The sequence below is a fragment of the Equus przewalskii genome, chromosome 3, assembly GCF_037783145.1.
Source record: "Equus przewalskii isolate Varuska chromosome 3, EquPr2, whole genome shotgun sequence".
NCBI lineage: Eukaryota > Metazoa > Chordata > Mammalia > Perissodactyla > Equidae > Equus > Equus przewalskii.
The window spans coordinates 9827938-9846354 of record NC_091833.1 but is presented as its reverse complement, the minus strand read 5'-3'; the positions used below and the strand labels follow the sequence as shown (position 1 = coordinate 9846354).

General features: G+C 48.5%; 1 protein-coding gene across 3 annotated transcripts in view; it reads left to right on the top strand.

Annotated features, from left to right (window-relative positions):
- Positions 1 to 9820: 9820 nt before the first annotated feature.
- The window catches only part of KIFC3 (kinesin family member C3), a 65376-nt gene continuing 56779 nt past the window's right edge, over positions 9821 to 18417 (top strand). For 2 of the 3 annotated variants that reach the window (XM_070611974.1, XM_070611975.1), the window contains exon 1: positions 9821 to 10194. In XM_070611974.1, the coding sequence (XP_070468075.1) occupies positions 9964 to 10194 (231 nt within the window). In that variant the 5' untranslated portion in view covers positions 9821 to 9963. The remainder of the gene's footprint in view (positions 10195 to 18417) is intronic. The other variant, XM_070611970.1, reaches the window with a different exon arrangement.

Below are 18417 nucleotides of genomic sequence, written 5' to 3'. Positions count from 1 at the left end.
CACTTACATCCAGCAAGCTGAAAAGACAGGCTTGAATCGCTGAGTATTCATTACAGGAAAAATAAGTCTTATGAAAACCTCTAAGCAAGGCACACTTACCAACAAAAAAGAGGTGATGACGCTGACATCCGTGGATATGGATACAGAATCTCCAAATGCAATTTCGGGACACACACACAAAAAATGGGGCAGTTTGGAGAATGAGAACACATTTACATTTCAACGGGTGCCGATTCAGAGGGTAATTTTTCACAATAACCTCATATATTTTAAATCACCATGAAATTAATTGCTGGTGTTTTCCTTGTTCAGATTTTATTGCGAAGCTGATGACTTTGCACTGGGCTAATGGACCTTCTCCCGAAATGCTTTGGTTACTGATTTAGACATGATTAGAATTTAAAATTTTTGTCTGTTTAAAGTCTGTTTTCCAACTCTGCACGTTTGAAACTCTTTTTGAATTTTTCAGACAAAATTGAGCTGATCCAAGTAGAACATATCATCCTTTATGTAACTGTACGAGTCATAAAAGAGATACATCTGGGGAGCTCACAGGTCGAGGCACATACTTAAGGGCAGCTGAAATATAAAAGCCAGGCGCAGACCTGCCCCATGAGCCCGTCACCTATAACCGGCTACCGTCTTTTATGCTGTTAATGCCTGAAACGCCTGTGCCCAGCAAGTCATCTGCTTCCTCCACGGCTGGCTCAAACCCACCCCTCAGATTCTGAACCCCGTCGTAAAAAGGCCAACATGTTTCCTCCTGCAGTTTCTGCCTTTTTCAACCATTCTTAGATTATAAATTTCCCAAGAAAGAAATAATCTGGAGATGACATTGGCCGTCCCAGTCTCCCCTTTGTCTCTCTGTGCATGTTCATTCTCATCAATACAAGTGGCCTTCTTTCTGGTTTGGCGAATATGGTCACTGCAGTGGGAAGGTCCAGGTTCAGTGTCATTCTCTGTGTGTTTCCGGGATCATGCAATAATAATGGCTGTACACGTAACGTATTGGCCAATAAATAGTGACCCAGATTCTATCAGATCCCAATGAGGTATGATGTACAAGAACAGGTTTATAAAGCCATGTGCTCTGCAGACAGGTTATTATTATTTGCAAATATAATTATGCAGATAATGGGATCTCTCTTTAGAGATGGTTGAAATGTAGGACTGATTCATCTTACTCCCCACTCAAAGGCCCTTATTTACTTGAGTAATATAAAGTGCCTATAAAGGACCTGCCCTTTTAAATAAGTTTGCTTTTCCCAGGAAGTGGTCTCGGGGGCAAGGCCCTGGGGACAGATTACAGCAAAGCCTCAGAGTCATTTTCTTTCAGTGATTCAATTAAAAAAATTTTTTTTTGTCTATTTGTTCTGTTGGTTGGTTGATTCTTGTTTTTGGCAACTATAAAGTAATTTAGGAAACAAATATCAGGTTGGTCAAGTGTTCAGGTCAGTAAGTTTTAATGGAACTTACATGCACATTAATTAGACACCACTGTTTTGTTCTTGCTTTGCAGCTTCTCTTAAAATTGTCTCCATATTTTCTATAATGTGAACCAGCCATGTTTGGGTTTTTAACATTTCTTGTCACACTCTGCTGAAGGTAAAAAAAAAAAAAAGTTTGAAAAATACTCTTAATTAAATACTTAATTTGTGTTTTTATTGGCTCATTAGAATTCTACGCCATAGGTTCTTCAAAAGTACATTTCCTTCCAAGGAAAAGATTTAACAAAGAGAAGAAGCAGTAAATTGATAAAAGAACGAGAGGACCATATAATACACAAGAATAGTTTTGCTGCCCTTTCCACGTTTCCGGCACCCTAATTGGCTGCTCCGTACACCTTTTGAGGTTCCTTAGTTGCTCCATCACCAGGATACAGGACTCGGAGTTCCCGAGGTTAGGAAGCTGGCGTTTGACCCCATTGCTTGCTGCCCCGTAGCATCGTTAAGCTTGGGGTTTCCTTCCCGCGTCCTCTCTGCCCCCGCCCGCCTGTCCCCTGCCGCCGCGCCCGTTACCACTAGATGGCGCTGACGCTCAGGTCCCAGCGGCCGGAGGCTCAGAAAACGCGTTTTCGGAGCCAAGCGGCTGTAATTCCAGGACTGGGAGATCCCGTCCAAGCGCATCCGGGCAGCTCTTCTGTTTTACAGATGTGGAAACAGAGGCTCGGTGAAAATGAGTAATGTGTCAGAGTCCCATGGACCTCTCCCTTCTGCTACTGCTGCTTCTTTTTTTTAAGCTTTTATTAATAGCTCCCGGCGTGACCTCATCCCCCGAGAAGCAGCCCGGGAAGGAAGAGCTCTGAGGGCTGCGGTCAGAGTCGCTTTGCGAAAGAGCGCTCGCGGCTGCAGGAGACCATTCATTCATTCATTCATTCGTCCCCAAAGCAGCTACTGAATACTTTTTGCTTTGCACAGTGCTGGGTACTGGGAATTAACTAAACAAGCAAGGCTAGGGTTCTGGGAACTCACATTCTCTTAGGAAATACAGAAACGAAAAAAAATCTCACCCTAAGTCAAAGAGGCTATAATAGAGGTGATTACAGGACACTCTGGTCACTTAGAGGAATTTGCAATCAGCTGCATGAGGGATTTAAAGGGAAGATTTCCGTGAGCGAACATAAGAGGCTGAAGGAAACGTGGGGCCTTGAGAAATGCGAGGAAGGGCCTTCTATGGGGGGGGGGGGCATGCTGGAGAGCAGCTGTGGGCCTCTGAGGCCCTAAGGTCCCCAGGGCCGGGGCCGCTGGCCATCCTGGAAGGATGGAGAGGCCTGTGAAGGCCTCCTCTGCGGTGCTGCGCTCAGGAGTCTGCCCTTTATCCTAAGGCCCTGGGACAGCTCAGGAAGGAGACGGCTCAGAGAATGGTGTAGACAGCCTCGCCTTTCAGCAAACGCTCCCTACCCGCTGCCTGGAGGCCCAGAGTCAAAGACCTCAGAGCTGGAGGCTAGTGTCAGGGAGCAGTGTGAGGTCGGGGGGGGGGGGGGGGGGGGGGCACCGCAGACCGATGGAAGGCGCGAGAGGGCCAGACTTCAGGAGCGGAACCGCGTATTTCTCTTTGAAAAACAGTGGTTGGGATTGTACCCGATATCCTTAGGGTTGTTACAAGCCTGGTGTTTGAGTGATTGATAAAGCATTGAGGAGATGGTTTGAATTAAATGCACATATTACTTGGACATATTTAAAATTATTTTTAAAGTGCAATTTAGTGGCACTCCAAGTTGAGGGACAGAAAATCCTCCTGTAGAACAACCCCACCTGACTTAAAGGGTCATGACCCCCCGCCCCCCACGCCCCCAGCACTGACTGATCAGGATGAGGAGGAAACAGACCTCTCCTTGCCACCTCCCCCATCCTCCTCCTCTTCTGGATCATGTCAGTCACATTGTCCTTTTAATTGTGCGAATTCTGTGTCCACCAGAACCCTTTTCTTCTGGCTGCCACTGTTGATGATGGCTGATGACACGTTTTCTCCCTCCTGGACCCGTGGTCACCCAGACCAGCCTGCGGTGGCCTGCTTGGTGCCGAGCTGTGCCTTCCTTTGCAGCTGGATGGGCGCACCTTTTCCGGCTGTTGAGAGGGCTGCTCTGAGTAAGCCCCAAGCTGCCACCTTGTCCTGGAGGGACTTGTCTTTTTAAGAAATTCCCAGTCCAGAACCATCCTGTTTTCCTTTTGTTCCCATTCCAGCACTGATATATTAACTATTACTAGTAATGTCACTTGGCACCCAAAATTAAAAGTTCTGTGGACCAAATCGTATTTCAAATGGGGGGTGGGGATGAATGGAAGGAGATACAGCAAAGTCCTGGGGACCCTTAAAATGTTTTAAGCACCCAATAATTTCTTTGGTTTGCATAGATTTCCAAGTTTGGGGTTTTCTTTAAGAGGTAATAAAAGCTCCCATTTACTGGGAGGTTACCACGTACTAGCATTTTAGTGTTTCGTCTCTAATCCTCCAGGATCCTTGCCTGCACATCCTCCCCAGTGCCAGCAGGCCATGGGGGCTCAAGGCAGGTCTGCAGAGAGTGCTGGCTCTCCCCATCCCAAATGAGGACCTGCAGCTCAGTTCCGTGTGTTACCGAAGAGCTTGGTTTAGATAGGGAAGCTCAGGGAGGCCTCGCTGAGAAGATGACCCTGGAGCTGGAGGATGGGAGGGAGACCCCACGCAAGCAACAGCAGGGTTCCCAGGCACGGGCAGCCCAGAGTGAGCCCACCCTGCCAGGATTTGCGCCCAGAAGCTCTCTGAGGGTCTAAACACATCCCTGACCAGTCTCCTACTCCCAGAGCTGGAGAACATTCTACCTGCAGGGAAAGGTTATTCTGATCGCACAGCGCCCTCTGCCCTCCGGCCCCTCAGGACCCTGGTGAACACTGTGTCACGAGCATCTGCTGGGAAAGTGCCAGCTGCACCGTCCACAGTCCTTCCTGCCGCCTGCAGTGTTTCCTTGAGAACTTCCAGGCCGGTCGTCTGCCCTGGTCAACCTCGTTCGATTTATGAGATCAACAAAGCATGATCGAGGCGCGATGCGATAGAATTAGAGGGGAGGATGCTGAGTTAGAAGATTGAGAACGGTGATGAATGAAAACACATCAGTTAATTTCATTCGAATGTCCAGTTTGATTCCTAGATTGTACTCTGTCCTTTTGTAATTTCCTTGGTATGGGAAGAGACCTTCACCTGCCACCCTTGTTTTTATTTTTTCACTTTTGTAGGTCAAGCGTTTTGAAATGAAACCGAGAGTTCAGAGTTTTTGGTTTATCTACACGTGCTCTCCCAATGTGACTGTCCTCTTACTTCAGGGTGTGGGAAGAGAACTGTGTGAGGGAAGTCTCTAAGGCTGACGTAGACAACATAATCTCAGGGTCTACGGCAGCTCAGTAGGGGTGGGTGAGCCCCGCCGCCTTGGGGCTTCTGAAGGCCTGGTGAAAACAGCTATAATTAGTATCTCTTTAAGTAACACCCTTTTTCCTCCTAACTGAAGTCGCCGTTTTAACTGCTCTAACCAAATTTTGGGGAAGGAAGGGTGAGGAGCACAGCCTTGGGGTCTGTGGCAGCTCAGTGGGAATGGAGGAGCCCCCTGCGGGGTTTCAGAATATTGGCAGCCAGGGTGATGCCCAGCCTTGGCTGGAGATGGGACGCCTCGCTTCTGGGGAAATTGACTAGCTCAAGAGAAAGGCATTAAAACAGGCAGGGGAGGCACTCCTATGAGAGGTCCTGGTTCCTACTCCGTCACCCTGAGGGAGCCCTCCGCTCACGAGCTCTGCCTACACACACGGTTTCCAATTGACCTTGTGGTGCCCCATCCTCAAATATGAACGGAGAGTCAAGAATAACCTAACAGGCAGTCTCTAACTGAAAGAAAGACCAAAACAAAACAAACAGGAAAAGAGAAGGAAAGCACAGACCATCCGAGCAGCAGAAGAGAGAGAAAAAAACAAACCCCACAATTAACAGTCCCTGGGAGAGGAGATGCAATTGCATTCTTGAAATGTAGTTAATCAGTGAATATTCAAAAATAAGAAAAATCTCTGGGGAATTAAAAATATGACGGGGAAAATCGGTAGGTGTGTTGGGAGACAAAGCTGAGGAAATTTCTCAGGAGCTGGAACAAAAAGAGAGAGATGAAAAATAGAAAAGACAGGAAGAATCTAATCAGGAATCCCAAACATGGACCCAAAGGAATTCCAGAAAGAGCCAGGAAAATGGAGGGAAGGAAACTATCAAAGAAATGGCACAGGAAATTTCCCACCACTGAAGCACGTGAATTTCAGACTGAAAGTGAGCTGCTGAGAGCCGGGCGCCGGGGAGTACTCGCTCTTTAAGTAGCGCCTGTGTCAGCTATGGCCAGGCATTTCCACAGTGTGTTTTACTCAGAGATTTCTGCCACTAAGTGAAGGAGGAAAAGAAGTTTCTCTCTCCTTTAATAAAGTTTCCCCTTTTAAAAAATTTCCCGTTACGAACACGAGCGAACCACTGGAAATCCTTTGCATCTGAGCGTCGTGCCGTGAAGAACATGGAGCCCCTCCACTCGACATCTTCTGTTCTAGAAGCCTCGAGCTTGTATCCTTCCCTTCATGAAACAAAGGACACTAACTGAAGTCTAAAGACTGTCCTGCCTTTCAGATTCTTGGAGAAGCACCGCCATGCACCCACGGAGCACTTTGAAAAGTGCTTTCGAATAATTTCCTCAGTAACGACAAAGTAAATGCCTTCACGGATACGCACACACGGCAGTTTATCTCAATTGATGTGGTGTGTGTAAGTTTGCATTGTCATTATCTAAAAGGTAATTTATCTCAATTAAACTGGTCTGTAAGGAATGAATTGATGTGTGGAAACTGGGTTTCATTGCTGTGTCTATTTGCAACTTACCCTTTCTCCTGATCACTAATTATCAATGAACCGTTATGGCAGTTGCCTTGCATTAGTTAACGGGGTTTTTGTCTCCAACAATAAGACCCAATTTCAGGCTAATGGAGCTACAGGTATAAACCTCCAAAGCTTGTTGCTAACCTCTCTGCTAATCCCTTATACCATCTGCTCACTCAGTACCATTGTCCACTGCTTGTTCCAAAGCACAGAAGAAGTGGGTTACTTATCATGACATCCAAGGGGAGCCCACTTTTAGGATACTAGGATTAATGTTTCATGGAGGGGAAAAAAAGAGAGACGAAATTAAACCATCGTAGAAATTCTCTCACAAAGCTTCATTTTATGTGACTATTTCTGCCTTGAAAACAAGACAAAATTTAAGGTCGCTGCCTCAGGGCATCTAAATTCTTTAGATTTATTTCTCTGATAGAATTTGTGCAACCTTGAAAAAAATCTGCTAAACCGCCGCAATTTTTCTTTAAGTGCCTGAAGATCCACAAGCATGGAGTTCTAAGACACAGTCAATTTCTTTGCTAAAAACACTATGGAGTCGTTCTTAGGGTTTCTGTTGAGTGAGAGGGGTGCATCAGTGATCTGTATGCGGAAATGAAAATGAGGTTCATAAGGCATCTTAACCCTGGGGCTGAATTCCAGCTCTCTGTGTGGTCCTCATTCAGGCAGCAAAATCACTCCTTGCTCGCTTCCAGCTTCAAGCTAAAGAGAACAATGACTCAATACCAGTGTTTGTGGGTATCCTCCCCAAGGGCATCATACTAACAAGTGAACACCCGTGGGGACTAAACGAGCTTATAGCTTTAGTAGATGCCCCCAAATGTATGGCAGTTTCAAGGCAGTAGATATAAAATAATGACAAGAACAAAACTTTGGCTTCCAATATATTTTTAAATTAACAAAGATGCTCCAACAATCATTTTTTAGAGTATTTTAAAATTGTTGTGCAAAGAACTCTTCTAGCATCTGGTTAATCTAGAAGTATTTACTCTTGAATGATAAGATGAAGGCAAAGACTCAATCTTCTCTTATACACCCGCATCACTCATCTCCTCTGCTCATAACAGAAAATTATGCAGCCCTGTGTGTCTGACACACACAGTCTATTTGGAATCACAGAGGAAAGCAAACTTCCTTTTATTGGTCATTTCTTTGTTTTACTCATAAAAGAGTTACCTCAGGTCATAGTCAAGCTCATGAAATTCATACAAGTAGAAGGTTTCACAGAACCCAATACCCGAGTGTTGCTTGGGAAGGAAATTGGACCTGGCAGAATGGAACGAATGTGGACCACTGGCGCAGCTTTGAACCAGCCATGGGAGTGACATGTCTAATCTGCTTTTCTCGTTAACACGCAGATGGAGAGGGAGCAGGGGGAGGGAGGATGGGCTGCCTGGGACCAGATGCATTAAAGAGTCGGGGCCCGGATGGCTTTGACAAGAATCTGCACCTGGTTGGGCTGAGGGGTGCCATCCTCTCTTGGCCTGAGCGGCTAGGTTTCCCAGGAGGTCATTGCGTTCCAGATCTGCAGCGAGCCCACTTCGAGCAGGATTGCTCTCTACTGTTCGCTTTCTTCAGCAATCAGTATTTTCATTTAGAAAGCTGAGTGCCTGGAAGGCCCCTGGAGGCGGCTGGGAGGTAGGGAGAGGTGCGTCCGACAGCTCTGTTTCTCCCAGCCTGATTTTGGGTCTGGAGCCAGGAGCCCCACAGTGCTCTCGGGGCAGCTGAGGACCCAGTGGGTGGGGGTCCTCCACCACCCAGCCCCACCCAGGAACAGGGGTGGGACACCCAGCCCCACCCAGGAACAGGGGTGGGACCCTCCCTCTACCCGGCCACCGGCCCCTAGAGGTCAAGGACCTCCCGTCTCTGTTGGGGTAGGGGTGGGCATAAGCTTGTAAGTGGCTATGGGGGAGTGCGGGGCACCTATATGGTCTCCAGCCTCTCCCCCATCTCATATCCCTGGAGGGCAGGAAGGTCCAGGACATTTCTTCTGTTCTCTTTCTCATCTTTGTTGCACAGAAATTCTGTGCCTCCCAGGGCCTCCCCTTCCCTTTGCGAGTCTTTCCTGAAGCCGTTCCCCGAGCCAGGCTCTGCACAGCTGCCTGAGAGCCACTCGCCAGCAAAGCAGACGCAGATCTCCACCTCTAGGGCTTCCTCCCTTCACAGAGGAGAATCAATAATGAACTATAGACACAACGAACAAGTGCATCATTTAGCACATCAGAGGTGCTAAGTGCTATGAAGGAAAAACAGAAACCAGGGCAGGGTGAGGGGCACCAGCAGAGATGGGGGTGGGGGCGGAAGATGAGGGGCAAGGAATGAGTCATTTTCAGTAAGGCAGCAGGGGAGCCTCCTTGAGGAAAAGACATCTGAGCAGGAGTGAAGGCAGGGAGGGAGGGAGCCATGGGGATATCTGAGGAAGAGCATCCAGATAGAGGAAGCAGCCAGTGCAACGACCCTGAGGTGCCTGGTGGATTTCAGGAGCAGGGGGGAGGAGTAGGAGGAGTGGGCGGTGCAGAGAAGAGAGGCCTCCAGGCCGCTGCAGGACCTGAGCTTTTACTCAAAGCCATGATGGAAGCCAGCGACGGCATTCAGCAGGAAAGTGACATGATCCAACTTTGATTTTTTTTCTTGAGCTACAATTGATATATAACATACTAGTTTCAGGTGTACAATGTATGATTCAATATTTGTATTTATTGCAAAATGATCACTACAATAACATCCATCACCACCCTTAGTTACCAATGTTTTTCTTGTGATGAGAACTGTTAAGATCTATTCTCTTAGGAACTTCAAATATGCAATACAGTATTGTTATCTGTGGTCACCATGCTGTCCCTCACATCCCCCAGGACTCACTTATTTTATAACTGGAAGTTCGTGCCCATTTGACTCTGATTTTAAGAGGATTGCTCTGGCTACTGAGTTGAGAAATGATGGTAGTGGGTCAAGGGCTGGAGCTGGGAGGCCAGCTGACCCTATTGCAGGCGTCCAGGCAGAGTCGGTGGGAGCCGCGGAGGCCGTGAAAAGCGGGCAGATTCTGGACAATATCTGAAGGTCGAGTGGACAGGAGTTGTAACTGATAGGATGTGGGTGTGAGAGAGAGGAAGAGACCAAGATGCCCGCAGTTTCCACTGGAGTCAGGAAGGACGCAGCTGTTATTAGCTGCGATGGAAAGGCTGAGAGGGGAAGGAGGATTTTCGGGGGGATGAAAATCAAGGTTCATTTTGGGACCTTGAATGCCAGGAGCCTAATTTACTTTATTTTCCCTCCCCTGCTATAACAATTCTAATTCTTCTCAAGACTGTGTGGACCACAGAGGAGACACGCCAGCTAGAAAGCTCAGAGGACATTTCAAGACCCTTGCTTGTGACCTGAGTCATCCCCTGGAAGCTGAAGGACAGCCTTTAATTGCTGGACTAACAACTGAATGCCTGCCTTGTTCAAAACCAAAGCCACTGCTGGTCCGGCTAGGAATTGGTGAACCAAGCAGAAAATTCCAGGGCACAGGCGATCGCAGGCTCCAGTTGGAAGATTTTGCTCCCACAGTCTGACAGCACGAGCTGGGCCACGGCTGTCATGTTTGTGGTCCCAGCCCTGATGCGGCTGAGCTGGAGCAGCTGGGCCCTGTGGAGGGGACGGAGGGGAGAGTGGGAGAGAGTTCCCAGCACAGGCCAGGAGGAGGCCCCTGGCTGTCACGGCTGGCACTGGCCTGGCCCTGGCACCTCCAACGGAGCTGTTCTTGCCAAACTGCAAGCTCCCTCCCCAGGAAGCATCCTGGTCTCAGAGACAACGGACCGTGACTTACAGGTAAGGAGCAGAGGCACCACTACCAGACCTTGCCGAGGGGTTTAAATTGCCTTTAGATAGAGCAAAGAACCTTCTCCAGGATGGAGCGTGGGTGTTTTCCTTGATTGTGTGAACGTGTCTGAAGGTTGCCATATTTCGGCATTTCCAATATCTTCCATCCTCTCAGGAGCTCCTGCTAACTGATCTAAACCAGACAGTACCAGCTTTTTCCAGTGATGAAGATCTACGTAGCCAGGGCTGAGTTCGGCTTCCAGCTCCATCGCTTCCTGGCCATGGGAGCTGGAGCAAGTCATTTGATCGCTCCATGCCTCAGTTTCCTCACTTGTAAAGGGGGAGGTGATAACACACAGTAATGAGGTCATGCCTATAAAGTAGCCCGGGGCCTTGTTGGCAGTAGCGCTCAGTGAATGGTGGTTCACGTTGACATTCTGACTCTGCTGTGGTTGGAGCTCTGTCCAGTAGTCCAGAACCAACCAGAAATCTTTTTATCTGAAACTTCCCAATTTGTCAGTGAGATAATCTGTCTTTGAAATCCTTTCCTACGCAGTTCCTCGGACACACTAGGCGCTCCCTGATATTGATTTAGAGGAATCTGAATACAATCGTGTGGCCTGTGCTGGGATCCTGCCTCTGCCCCACACTGGCTGTGTGATTTTGGGCAAATCACAAAACATGGCCTACAGCTCAGCTTTTGGATCTATTAAAATGAGAATAACGGACCATCTCTCACTGGGTCATGAGGATGAAAAGAGATAGCAAATGCCCGGGAATTGAGTAAATGCCCACGTTGTTAGTATTGTTGAACTGTTTCATTGAATTGAGTGATGAAATGGAATTATTGAATTATTATTGGATTGTTCTTCTTGCTATCGTTGTTGTTCTTATTGTTGATAAAATGGCAGAGCCTGAGAGGGGCGTTGATTGGTTTCTGAGTGATTCCAGACTTGCAGCCCTGGACCACGTTAATTATTTACAAGTTCCTTATCTGGCTCGATTTGACTGATTGATTTCTTCACTCAATAAATATGTATTGAATGTGCGCCCTGTACCAGGCCCCATTCCAGGCTGTGAACAGGCCAACACCTTCTTTCTCTGGAACTTGCATTCCCGGTAGGGGAGGCAGACAGAAAACAAGATAATTTCACACGGCGGTAAGAGCCGTGATGAGAACACAGAAAAATGGCGGGTGATGGGAGGCTGGGGGCGGTCAGGGAAAGCCTCTCTGAGAATAGGCAGGAGCCAGTCTTGAGAAAAGGAGAATGGGGAATGGGGGGCGGGGGGGTCAACCTAAACAAAGAAGTAAACAGGCAAGCTCGAATTACCAGAAGTTGAGTTTCTTTGGGAATAGCAGAGGAATTGCCCTTTGGGAAATGCTTGCTGTAGGCAGCCACAGGCGAGTCCATCGAGGGTTTGGGGTGGGCCGTATTTATGGGCAAGGAGCACAAAGAGGGAGAAGTCCAGCCAGAGTCCAAGCAGTAAGTCCATCGGCTTCGGGATGGGGAGAGATCCTTGGCGGATGTTCATTGGTTAGGTACGAGTCTGGGCGTTTTGGAAGTCAGGCATTTGTATGAAATCAGTCACAATTCTCAGGTTCTGGTCTTCTGAGGGCGCATGCGTGGGATTCTCCATTTTATATCCTCCAGTTCCTTTTTCGATTGAAATCCTTTCGTAGAGGTGTGTGTCTGCGGAGGGGTGAATGGTGTGGCCCAGACAGGGGAACACCCAGAGCAAAGACCCTGAGATGGGAAAGAGCCTGGCGTGGTGACAGACCCCCAGAGAGGCCCGTGTGGCTGGAGACCAGAGGGCAAAGTGCCTTAGAGGGGCTGACGGGACAGATCCTGTGGGACCTGACGGGACGGTAGGGAATCTGGGTTTCATTTTCATGTGATGGGCAGTCACTGGAGGGTTGTGACTCTTCTCCCAGGTATTGTATGACTCATGCTCCACGTCCTTCAGGTCTCAAATGCCCCTTTCAGTGGGGTCTTCCCTGGCCACCCTACCTACAATTGCAGGCCCCTATTTAAAGGGATGACATGAATTCGGTCCCTCTCACCGCCCTCCATGTCCTCCTTCCCTGAGTTATCTTCCCCCCCAGCTCTTCTTATCTTCTAACACAGTCTACATTTCACTCTTTAATTTTGTTGATTGTCCTCTCCCAGGGGAGAATGCAAGGTCCTGCAAGGTCTAGAAAGTGCTGGCCCAGAGTAAGTGGGCAAATATTTGTTGAATGCAAAACTGAATAAAGTGACATGTTGTAGGTCACGCTTTCACAAGGACTTTCTGGCTGCCCGTGGGGGCGGGACTGTGGGACATAGGGAGCCTGGTGAGGTGGCCTCCGAGGCTCTCTGGTGTTACCAGAGCAGGCTCGTTTTGCCTGCCGCACAGTATGCCAATCACTGAGACCGTGAGTTTGCAGCAGAGAAAGGCAGCCAAGCGAGGAGACAGGAAAACAAGCCTCAATCTGCCTCCCTGAAAATGGGGACTAGGGATATTTATGGAATAGGGGGGCCGGGTGGTCTGAAGTGGGAATAGATGATTGGAGGTGAGGAGAAGTGAGGTAGCAGATGGTCTGCGCAGGCATAGTCAAGCTTCAGGGCTCTTCCTAGCGCGCATGTTCACAAAATGGCGGCCTTAGCATGACGTGAGGGTGGAGTTTTCAGCCCCTTGATGTCAAAGGGTCACCTATCAGGCGTTCACGCAGGCCCACTTGATGAGTCAGTGGTCTTAACTGGCCTGAATTGGAGAAGGAGTCAGCCACAACAGGAGGTGCTCACGTATCGTGGGATTTGAGATTCAGGAAAAAAAATCCAAACCTAGATCTGAGTCCACTCTCAATTCCTGAAAAACAACTTAAGCGCCCGTTGCCATGGTGAGCCAAGCGTCAGAGCTGTTATCTGTAAGGTGGGTTTCAGTGATGCGTTATCTAACTAATTTTGCAGACAACTCACTGAGCATAGTTAAAGCGAGTCGGCCCCGGTTCACAGGACAAGAGGGGTGGGAGGCGGTCCAGTTTGACATCGTCTCACACGTAGGGCCCGCTGGCCTTGCTGACGGCTGGAGTGTGGGTTTGAGGAGCGAGAGGACTCGCTCTGTGTTTTGGACATGAGCAACTGCGATCATTTGCTGAGACTGGCGGGGAAGAGGTCGGGAGGGGCCGGGCCAGCTGGAGGAGTCAACTTGAGGGGTCTAGGCGACAGCTGAGAATGGCGGCGTTGTCAACAGAAAAAGATGGTGATGAAAAGGAAAGTGCTTAAAATAGTGGAGAAACTGTCAGTTTGACAAATAGGAGTTGCTCACGTATCATGGAATTTGAAATTCAGAAAAAAAAAAATCCAAAACCTGAATCTGAGTAAATTGGGATAAATGTGCGACACTTTGATTACATTCAAGTACAAAGCATCAAATAATAATGTTAGCCAAAATGCCTGCACTTTGAAGTCACAGGAAGTGCTTTAAAATAAATTTCAATGGAATTTTAAATAAAATGAAGAGAATGACAATGGAGGAGGTCTCCAATTTATAGGATTATTTTTTTCCTTTCAGTTAAAGAGATAATTACAAATAATCTTTAATATTTTAGGAGAGGGATACCACCCCAAATAAGGGGTATTTCCCAGAATGCCATTCTCGGTTTTTAGAAAGAGGCCCTCTGAGTTTTGCCTCCGCATGGCACTATGCAGGCCTCCCCCACATTTCCCAGAGGCCATTTCAACCCAGTCGCCTTCCACCAAGACCTTCAGGCATCTGCACGTGGCAGTGCGTTTTGTTTGGTTTTCACACCCACAGACGTGACAGATCTTTCTATGATGAGATTTGTGGTAACTCTAAGACACAGGAGTGGTTCTGGAAGCAAAGATGACAATGCAAAACCTGGGAAGACATGGATTAAGCAAAGCTACGCTACAGTCTATCCTTGACGGGCCTCTTGAAAGCATTTGGTTTTTGGAGAATGGAAGCTGCCGCACCATAGGAATTTCAGCCCGTCCTTTCCTCACGGGAAAGTCACAAAAGCGATATTTTCCGCCTAAAGATTTTCCTGCCCCCACGAAAATGGTTTGCTGACAGCTCATATTTTCCCACGCGGAGCTGTGCGTTCTGAATGCAGTCCGCTACACTTGGTAACAGATGCGCAGGAAGCCTCGCCTTTGAGAGAAATCGCTGTGACGAGCCGGGCAGGGTTGTAACCAGGTGGCTGTGTCGGGAACTCCCGGGTTGTGTTTGTTATTCCATGTGCGTCGAGGCTGTGAGCACCCAGCCAGGGCTGCCCGGAGGACTGCTGTGCAGCTCACAGGGCGCATGAATTCTGAATCTCAGAGTCTGCTTGCAAGGAGGTTTGTAGCTAAAACATCAGCTGCTCTTGCAGGTAAATCCGAGTTTAATTCCATCTCCCATTGCTGAGCTTGGGGATGCTGCCCCCCTCCCCCCCCCCCCCATTTCCTTGTTCTTTGTTCTCTGGCGGCAGATTTGCTGGCAATGTGAGGTTTGGTGCAGAAATGACTGCTCCTTGAAAAGGTAAAAGATGGCCCTGCTCTGTCGATGGACTGAAGCTGTGCTGTCCTGCCTCCTCATCTCATTTTTTCCCCCAACCTCTGCTGCTTGACTCTGGTTCAGCAAGCCGGCGTGGAAGAGCCACCAGGGGTTAGGGGACCTGGGTCTGAGCTGGGCTCACCATGGCCACTCTGCGTGACCCTTGCCTGAGCCTCAGCTTCCCAACCACGCAATGAGGAAGTTCAGGAATATCATCGCCTCCACCTCCTGACACGGCAGCAATGCTCTCCCTGGTGTGGATGCTCGGAGACACAGGGCTCTCTGTGCGCTATCAAAGATCCCAGTTTCAAGGGCCTTATCTGGGGGCCACACCAGCCCCTCAATTATGAACACTGATGGCAGAAAATGGGCGCACCCTCATCCTCGCACATCCCCGGGGACGTGTGTCTGCCCACACCTGCCCTGAACAAATGCTGGGGAAATGAAAATGTCAATTACATGGTTGCCATGGCAACCCGATCTCCTGTTTGCCGCTACAGCTTCAGTGTTGCCATCATTATTTTCCTACTGAGTTGATTGAATTCGTCAGTTATTGCCTCCTTCCCCAACTCTGTCACCCTTTCAAAACACACACGCACACACACACTCAAGTACACACACACACACTCACGCTGGTTTGTAAAGACTAACGGAGCCAATGATGCGTCTTTAATGGGCTGAGGTGAAAGCCAGGAGAATGCTTTTGGAGCAAGAGGGTGCACTTTTGTGTTCTTTCTGTGCCTTTTGCAGTTAGTTCAATGAGATACAGGGAATTTTCAGCTTGAGATTAGAAAGACTCTGCCAGTAATTCCCTTCTTGACCTTGCATGAGCTCTCCAACTTCTTGAGCCAGAGGTTTAAGCTCTTTATCAAGAGAAGATAATGCTCTTAGCCCCACCAGGGGAGTCGGATAAAGACCGACAAGAAAATGCCCACAATCTTTGCATTCCCTGAGGAGGAGTGACCTGCGCACGGTCGTGGCTGGGTTTCCTTCTGGAGTCTGGTGTGGCTTGGGTGAGGAGCAAGAGCATGGAGACAGGAGCCTGGGTTGCAATGGAGTTTTATTAGCTACGAAACTTTGAGTTGTTCCCAAACCAGGTTCATTTTGCCTGCAGCGCAATTATGCCAATCCCAGAGATGACGAATTTGCAGCAGAGAGAGGGTTTGTTCACAAGGCAGTCAAGCGAGGAGACGGGAGAACCAGTCTCACATCCACCTCCCTGAGAAATAGGATTAGGGCTATTTATGGGATAAAGGGGCAGGGTGGTCTGAGTGTGGGAATAGGTGACTGGAAGTGAGACGAAGTGAGGTGACAGATGAGCTGTGCAAGCGTAGTCAAGCTTCATGGCTCTTCATAGGACGCAGGTTCACAAAATGGTAGCATTGGCACAATCTGAGGGTGGAGTTCTTAGCTCCTGACGTCAGGAGGTCACTTATCGGTCATCCTCGTGGGCCCAGTTGATGAGTTAGTGGTCTCAGCTGGCCTGAACTGAACAAGGGGTCCACTCTCAGTCCTGAAAAGCTTGAGCACCTGTTACCTTGGTGACCCAAGCGTCAGAGCTGTTATCTCTAGGGTGGGCTTCAGTAACGCATTGTCTAACTGCTTTTGCAAACAGGCAACTAACTGATTATAGTTAAAGCAAGTTAGCCCCCGTGTCAGAGTTAGTCCCTTAATCCCTCTGTTAGTCTATGAAACGGGGCTGACAGAGCAGTGCGACCTCGTCAGGCTGTTCTGATCATTTAATGAAGCACCATAGAAAATGCTGGCCTGTAGTAAGGACCCAGTAGGTGATAGTTCTTATTATATCATGTTGGTCACTTCGAGAGAGCCACAAAGGAAAACTGGACTGTCCGATTGTCACAGCTGGAAGGTACCTGCTTTAACTTTCCGTACACATCTTTGCCGCTTTTTGGAGTGTGTTCTAGCTTCATCTTTCAGAGCAGGCTAGGATGCCATAAACATTCATTTTTCTTCCCTGTTGATAAATGAACTGATTTGATTTTGATTTTATTAATTTTTTTTTTTTGAGGAAGATTAGCTCTGAGCTAACATCTGCTGCCAACCCTCCTCTTTTTGCTGAGGAAGAGTGGCCCTGAGCTAACATCCGTGCCCATCTTCCTCTATTTCATACGTGGGACGCCTGCCACAGCATGGCTTGACAAGTGTGCCTAGGTCTGCGCCCAGGATCCGAACCAGCGAACCCCGGGCGGCCGAAGCAGAACATGCGAACTTAACTGCTCACCACAGGGCTAGCCCCTGTTTTGTTTTTAAAAGAAGTCTTTTTTCTGTTGCCAAAACCATCCAATGATGAAATCACCTATGACTGAGGTTGAAGGGCCTCGGGGTAAGAGGCAGCATTTCTCCCGTGACTTTGTGCCTGGAACACAAGAGGGACTCTTCCTCTGTTCCTGCTCCCAGGGCAGAGGGGCCCTGCAGGGGTCTGCTCAGTCTGGGCAAAGAGGACAGCTAAAGAAGAAGGCTTTTTTTTTGCTTGCTTTTTTTAACCTCCTGAGCTTTGCCATCAGAGTTAGGTCTCTCCCTGTTTCCTCCGTCTGCTTCCCGGGGGAAGAACCCTGGGTGGCAGTGACGGCAAAGGCCTGAGCCCTGCTAATAAGTCACTATTTCTGCAGAGCGGGGCACGGTGGAGAGACGCCAGAGTGTAGCCCCCATTCTAGAGGGCATCTAAAGGTGTTTCTATTTCACAGAGATTTCAGAATGTTAGCACTTTAAAAAGAAAAATCAAAACAATTTTACTGAATAACAAAGGAATTGTATAATGTGTATAACCTTTGCAATATATACATTTTTTAGTGTTTAAAAAATGTCAGGGAGCACAGTTTGCTCAGGGATACACTGATGTTTCCTGGGCCCAGAAAAGTTGAGACAGGAGAGCTCCACTAAAAAACAGCACCGAGATGATTTTAACAGACGGAAAACTTCAGCAATTTTTTATCAATTTATTTGATAATGCGTTCCCAACCTACCACACATGAATTACTTTAAAAGTAAAATGGAGGGGGCTGGCCCGGTGGCGAAGCACTGCTCATCAAGCCATGCTGTGGCAGGCGTCCCACATATAAAGTAGAGGAAGATGGGCACGGATGTTAGCTCAGGGCCTGTCTTCCTCAAATAAATGAACAAGTAAGTAACATAAATAAAAGTAAAATGGGAAAAACACTTTCCTAAACGTCGAATATCATTAAACTAAGTATATGCAGTGGGGATGACACCACTTTAACAATTGCTACTAATGCTCTCTAGTTCTGTCCCCAAGCTTCCTTGGAGAGGAGTGGCCATCAATTCTTCTTCAATAATTTGGGGGCCCCTGCTCCTCCCAGATACCACCAGAATGGGGAACTCACCCAGAGGCTGAGGTAGAGGCTCTGTACTTCGATGTCCTGGTCTCTGATGGTGAAACCATGGGGGTTGCGGCCTCTGGGTCCTGGGGGGTCCACGGGGGCTGCTTTCAGCAGAGTGTGCCTGGGGTGAGGGGCCTGGGCTCCTCTTTGAGGTCCAGCTCTGCCTGGCGGTGCACAGCCCTGCTGGCCTGTGCTGGGCTTGTCCCCATTGGAGGGAATTCCCTAGGGTGCTCGAACCTGCCTCCCCAGAGAGCTATGGCTAAACCGTCTATGTTGAGGAATTCGGGGAGGTGGTCCTGATGGAGTTGATGCAGAGGCCGAGGGCCCCCAAGCTTCC